The sequence below is a fragment of the Camelina sativa genome, chromosome 18 (genome assembly GCF_000633955.1).
Source record: "Camelina sativa cultivar DH55 chromosome 18, Cs, whole genome shotgun sequence".
In the NCBI taxonomy this organism is placed as follows: Eukaryota; Viridiplantae; Streptophyta; class Magnoliopsida; order Brassicales; family Brassicaceae; genus Camelina; species Camelina sativa.
This window is the reverse complement of record NC_025702.1, coordinates 10,089,211-10,096,386: the sequence shown is the minus strand read 5'-3', so window position 1 is coordinate 10,096,386 and position 7,176 is coordinate 10,089,211. Positions and strand designations below refer to the sequence as shown.

The window sequence follows — 7,176 nt, the reverse complement described above, 5'->3', positions numbered from 1 at the left end:
CAGACCGCTCCGGACCAAGAATCGCCGCCGAATTCGCGTTGAACCGGTGTTTGGTCTGGTTTGGCTAGGTGGAAAACCAGATTAATTTGTAATTTGTAAACAATGAAAATGGTTACTCAACATCCTCTCTTGTTAATTCGAAACTACATTTTGCAAAATAACCTTTTGTAGATTTACATAATTAAACTCTTATCATTTAAATAAATTTCAAAAATTTATGTTATTATTTGTAATATAATCATACTTTAAACTAGTATCCAAAAAACATACTTTAATTAATTTAAAAAAAAAATCCAAATTTTAAATATTCGAAATAATTTTAAATTGTTAAAAAAAAATTAAATTCTTGTGAATCATGTTATAAGAGGGGTTAGAATTTACATAAATATAAATATGATTATATAGTTTTTTACGGATTGGTGTACTAAAATACACAAAATATTTTAGTCTAGAAACGACAACTCTTCCGAAACAAAAACGAAAACTTGACTAAAACTAAAAATTAGGCATGGAACGACAACTATATTAAAACGGATAGAGTATAAACTTTCTAGACTCTCCACCACTCTCATTCATTGAACAATAATAAATCCATATCAACAAAATACTATAGAAAAGAGAAGAAGCAATTAATATTACATAATACAACAAACAACTAAACGAGAATCCAAGCTTAATCATCAACACAATATTCAATTTTCGTTCTTGCAACACCACGACAGTGTTTGGTTTATCTTCCAACGAGCAGCAAGCTGATCCCTTTGTACCTTGACAAGAGTACCACTTATTCAATATGTCTACTACTTTGTTTAGATAAACAAAGACTACTTGCCCACTTGCTGTTTTCTTATATATCCTGCAAACAAAGAGTCTCATGTCCTCGATTCTCGGCTTCCATCTTCAATGACTTGAGAAAATCAATGGCTCTATCGATGACTAAGATCGGGTCTACCATTTCCTCCCCGGGGACTATACTGCGCAAAAGGCTTACCGTCTCAAATATCTTCTCTTCTCCTATCTTCTTGATAGACGGCTTGGAACGTTTCAGAAAGCTAATCCCTTTGTTGTCACAACTACCGCAGCTCGATTCATTGTCAAGCGTTTTCTCACTCGAGGTTTCAAGAAAAGGCGCTGAGCTCTTGAGCATCTTCCTCTTTTTAGCTTGGAATGTTTGTCCATAGCTTTCAACATTGAATGTTTCTTCTTGGTCCCTATGGGCAGATGATACTACAGTACTTGGGCTTGTAACCTCATCTTCTTCAGAACAATAGTCACTCTCGTCTTCGGAATAAAGCAATGCATTTAGTTCTTCCGTGTCCTCCTTCAAATCCGGTTCGCTGTTTCCTTGCATTCCTTGACAAACAAACAAATCTTTGTTGGTTATTTTGAGTTCTTCCTTCATATCAGGACAGGCAGGTTGTTTCAGGGCCTCAAAAGATTTCCGGATATCGGAAGTTAGCAGCAGAGTTGTTTGGCCCCCTGACTGATCAAACACTAGGAACCTCTTCTGACTACATTGACCCTCAGCTTTAGGTATAACACCATCTAATTTAAGAGGCATCTGCTTCATCATACATTGATTTTGAAGAGGCAAGAACTGCTGCTGCAGGTGAGATGACCCATTAACCCAACCATAGAACCCGTCAAAATAGGATCCGCGAGTAGAAAACATGTCGGTGGTGTCGCCGCAGGTATTAGATATTAAGTTCAAGTCTTGCTTCCCAAGTTGAGACAAAGCTATGGAAGACAATGAACTCAAACGCTGAGTAGGAAACCACAAACCACGTTCTTGTCCCATCCAACACTAAACAAATCAACTGTCCAAAAAAAACAGAGGACATTAACTCAAGCCAAAAGAAAGAAACTTAAAGATTATGTGTGCCAAGTCTTCAACTTACCAATTAAAACGAATACGCTTATTTCCCCTTCACTCGAGAACACAACACGGATAGAGAAGACACTAAGGCTTAGAATAACAATCTACCAAAAATAGATAGAAGCTACTCTACGTGACGGGCTTCAACAACTGACGAAAATATTCAGCCTGCGACAACACCAAAGCCAAAACAGAATCAATAAAAAGAATTTGTGTATTACATTCAAAGACTGTTTGTAATAGTTAACTAAAACAAGAAACTCATTCAAGAAAGAAACCTGGCAATCTTGGAGAGGTTGAAAGCATGCAATGACTCTAACTACGATGTTTCCTGCGATACCGTGTTCGTGTTTGAGTGTCCGAAATCTTGTCTGTCCGGCTGATTGACAAACCATAACTACTTTCACACCAACTGGTTCCTTCAGTTAGTCTCCCAAAAACAGAGTATCCAAAAGCACAAAGAAAGGAAATAGACAAGCGAAAAACTCAAATAATTTGGCGGATGAAGCAAGGCAATGTGAAGAAGACAGAAGACCCCATTGCTCAAAAAAAATCTGTGTCTGTAAGATCTCAGTAATGGCGAAAGAGAAGTGAGCGACGAAGAAGATTATATAATAAAGAAAGTAAATGACGAATCTGACCTTGGATCATAATAACACGGATGCGTGCGTGCGTGCGTTTAAAGTGTAGGTGTAGTGATGCCACAGTGTTTACCAAATCCAATAAGCTTTGTAAATTTTTATTCTTTTTCAGTTTTTTCTTTTTTTTACAAAATCATTAAAAGTGAATAACTGAAAAATTGTTAAAGATTGCTAGAAAGTTTTGTTGATTAGTTTTCTAAAGTCTTGTAAAGTAATCCAAACAATCTCTAGTAATACTGACTTTATTGGGTAAAGAAAAAATCATGAACCAATAACATAAAGACAATTCTTGGGTTCACTCACCCCTATGAGTGAACTCTTTCTATTCACCCTTTTTTGTTAAGAAAACAAATTATTGATTAAGGAAATAATTTTTGTATATCAATTAATTTTAAAATTATTAATTCTAAACAAATTAACTTGTTTTGTCTTTTTATTTTAATTTTGATTTATTTTATAAATATAATATGATATGGCATTTTGTTGTATTTTGATTGGTTAATTAAGTGGTAATGAATAAGAGTGGTTCACCCCTAGGGGTGAACCCAAGAATTTTTCATAACATAATAATTTAATTCATTAACAATCTAAGATTCTTTTGTTTTAATTAAATAACACAAAACTTTTGATGACTTTATAAAAGTCTGAATCCAATAACCAGATTTGTTAAGATTTTAAATGACTTTTTACAAATCACAAACTAATAACACTAAACTTCAACAAAATTTAACAAAATATTGATCTAATAACAACAGATTCTACATAACATTTAAAATCTTTAAAACTTTATTCAAATTTCAAACCAATAACTCCACTAAATGTTTTTTCTTTTTTTCAAGTGACGACGCAACGATATCTTTAATACAAATCACTGGATTGCATGTTTTAATCGTTCAATTTATTGTATTTTGAAGACTAACTAATTAACTAGCATATGTAACGTTTGAATTCAAAGCACGAGTTTTTTCTAGCCATTTGTGGTCAAAGCATGTTTGAATTTATATAATAGACTCACTTTTGTCTTTGTTGCTTTGTTGGTTCCGTCCACGGTAAGAAAGAAACGGTGGTGAAAGACAGTATCCAATGTGAAAGAAGAGGAAGATCCAATCATTCGTTCCTCAATACTCGTTTGCAATGGCTTGACCGTTCAAACCCCCAAATCATTTGTCCTTTCACTTTTTTTAGTGCCTTTTTGCACCCTCCATTTCCATCTTCTTTGGGTTTCACAATATGTTCTGTCTTCACGTTTTGGTTGGTCTATTTTCATATGGATCTCCAAAAGTCTACCAAAGGGGATCAATATAGCTATTGTACTTAGTAAAATACGATGGATTTTGTAATGATGTGAGTATTAGGAGTACTGAATAATTTACTATTGAGATCATCAACTCGATGTGTATTTACATATTACCAATTCACAATATATTTTTATTTTGATAAAAATAGGTAGATGTGAATTCAGTATTAGCCATACTATAAGCTAAGTCAATGACATAATGCATGGTAGATTATTTATCATATAAAAAGTTGGTGTCAAAATTAGCTAAAACTTATTAATCCTCAAAAGAAAGACATGTTCTTCTTGTCAGAAAATTGGCACTTGCTAGTAATAATTATACCCGAATTTGTTTTTATTTGATAAGAAAATAAATCTTAAATTACATTGATAGGTGTAGACGACCCATGATTTAGTAACCTGAACCAAATCTCTAATGTACAGATAAGTGAGATCCTGTTGCCCACAATCATAGTGCCATTTAATATTGACCACGCTATTGTATTATAAGATTATACAGAAACCATTAGGATAATATAAGTAATCCGTATAGTATAAATTAGGATTAAAATTAAAAGTAGATACACTTAATCCCTTACTGACTTTAATGGTGTGCAGGGGCCCAAAACAAACCCTCCACCGTTTCTATATGTCTTTAAGCAATCATATCGCAGGTCCACCATTTTTATCTTTGCTTATTTTGCGTGGTTAAAAAAAATACTCACATAGTCACATACGCACGTATTTTAACTTGTATAGTAATTAAGGTCAAAACACATACACATTACAAACATATTAGAAAACACAGAACTGACTTAATATCAAGATCATGTAATCACATGTTGGACTGAGTGCGTACAAGTTATACTTATACACCATCTAGCTAGGCATCTATCTAGTTTCATGGTCAGCCAGCACGGTCGTGCTTACACCATCTTCTACCTAAAGGCTACATGGTCATGTATATACTTATATCCACAAATCTCTATTAAAAAATAAATGTTACATAACAATAACATGACTTCAAGTCTTCAAGCATGAGTCATGACCTTTTTTTTGTAATGGTTTTTAGAATATATTTAAATTTAATTTCCTTCTAAGTAAAGGAAGACACGCATGGGAGCTGAGCTGAAATTTTATAATTTCTAGATAAAGCAATTAAGTGGGTTTATATAATTAAGTATACGATTCTAGAGTTGTAGTTGAGGAGACGTACTGTTCAATTATTAAAATAATTGAAATTATATAACTTAAAAAGCAAAATAAAAATAAAATGTATTATAACCCATATCTTCGACCTTTTGTGTTGTTTGGACCTTTTAATTTTGTTATGGTTTTGGTAACAAGGAACATGAGATACTAAAATACATAAAAGATGAGAAAAGAAGAAGAGCACCATGAGTTATATATGTGATGCTTTATTTGAAGAGGAGAATACGTATATAATATTGAACGATCAAGAAGAATAGTGAAGGTTTTGGTGGGGACAACAGACAATGGATTGGAGCCATTTGGTACGTGGATTCTCCAACAAAATCATCCACGCTTCAAGCAATTTAAAGCAACCAATATATACACTTAACCACCACTCTAAAATTCCATTCCTCAGTAGTCAGTACTCAAGTCAATTCTTTTTTATAATGTATCCTCTACGTATATGTATAATTATAGATATATATGGTTCTATACGTATCAAAAATAAGAAAATATAGACATGGTTGGATCCATTTTTCATTTTACTTCAAATAGAACAATACATAGTGGATTTCGGGACTTGGTCTACTTCATAGCATCATGGAACACAAACTGAGTTTTTACTAGCATGCCTAATCGTTTAAACATGCCACTACCGGTAACTTCATGTTGATCAAATCAAGATAAGAACGATAGGCTTATGGATCTTCCTATCGTGTACTACATGGATAACATAACTTATTTCTATATTTACATAGGCTATCAAATGATACAAATGACTCATTATAGAAATGAATAAAAAAATTTCATCAAATAACAAAGTGTCAATACAAATGAGTAACCTTATCTAATTGATTCTTAAAGTGTCGATACAAATTAATGCATCGATTATATATAAACTGTCATAAATATATCCATCAATTATAAAAGTGTCAATAAAAATGAGTAACCCATCATCTATCTAACTGATTCTAAAAGTGTCTATACATATATTAATGAGTCGATTATAGAAACCGATATAAATATATCCATCAATTATATACTAAATGATGCTACTATATCGATTATTAGAAATAATATAGATATTACGACATTTCAAACCGATGTAGATAGTTTGTGTTTGCTTTCACAAATGATGTACATATGGCACCAACATATAGAGAGAATCGACACACACAAATCTCTTCTTCGTTATGAACGAAGAATCCCACTAGAAATCAAAATGACCAATGTAAAGCTTTGATGGGCCGAACATTCATAGAAATGGGCTGAACATTCAAACTTAATAATATCCTAGTCAAACAAATAATGGTTTGGTACACTTTAAATTAATAATAAGTAGATTTTTTTCTCTTTATATTTTATTTGGATATACACAACAAAATACTATTATATTTGACGAAAATAAAAGAGGAAATAAATAAATGTAAATACAGATACATTTGCGTCGAGGCAAGACCATGTGCTCAATCACATGCGGGTCTTCTTTTCTTCTCTTTCTCTTCTTCCCTTTCCTTTTTCTTTTTTTTTTCTTTTTCTTTAATTTTATTTTCCTCTGCGTTTGATTATATCTGAGAAAAGACGAAATCGGAACAAACAAGAACCAACAAAAAAAAAGATTCAAAGGATCTTTTTTAACAAGAAGAAAACATGAAGGAAGGCAAAGATGGGTTTGTTCGAGCAGATCAGATTGATCTGAAAAGCTTAGACGAGCAACTAGAGAGACACTTGAGCAGAGCTTTGACTTTAGAGAAGAACAAGAAGAGAGATGAAGAAGACTCAACCGCCGTAGCCATAAGTGGTGGCTCCGCTTCTTCTTCCCCTGTTGCTGCTCTTAACGGCGGTGGATTTGTTGGGAAGAGGAAACAGAGACTTGAGTGGGAGATCGATCCTACTAAACTCATCATCAAGACTGTTCTTGCACGTGGCACATTTGGTACCGTTCATCGTGGTATCTACGATGGTCAAGATGTTGCCGGTTAGTCACTTTCACCTACCCGTCGTTTTAGCTTCTCTTTAATTAACCTTTTCACTGTCTATCAATTTTTTTAGTGTAAAGTCTCCAACTTTAGCATTAGATTCTTCGATTGCTAGATTCTTACGGTTGATCAGACTGATTCTATTACTACATTTGTACTTCAATTGTCGGATCCGAACAGTTGTAGTTCTATGTTCGTGTCTTTTTTTTT

General features: G+C 33.2%; 2 protein-coding genes across 2 annotated transcripts in view; one reads left to right on the top strand and one right to left on the bottom strand.

Annotated features, from left to right (window-relative positions):
• LOC104760991 (transcription factor bHLH145-like) lies at nucleotides 539-2,468 on the bottom strand. The gene is made up of 3 exons (XM_010484002.1): nucleotides 2,155-2,468; nucleotides 1,899-2,044; nucleotides 539-1,817 (listed from the first exon to the last, which is right to left on the bottom strand). The coding sequence occupies exon 3, from the start codon at nucleotides 1,796-1,798 to the stop codon at nucleotides 848-850; it is 951 nt and encodes a 316-aa protein (XP_010482304.1). The 5' UTR covers nucleotides 1,799-1,817; nucleotides 1,899-2,044; nucleotides 2,155-2,468; the 3' UTR covers nucleotides 539-847.
• LOC104760990 (serine/threonine-protein kinase HT1) overlaps nucleotides 6,444-7,176 on the top strand; it is a 3,407-nt gene continuing 2,674 nt past the window's right edge. The window contains exon 1 of the mRNA XM_010484001.2: nucleotides 6,444-6,965. Within this exon, the coding sequence (XP_010482303.1) occupies nucleotides 6,638-6,965 (328 nt within the window). The 5' untranslated portion in view covers nucleotides 6,444-6,637. The remainder of the gene's footprint in view (nucleotides 6,966-7,176) is intronic.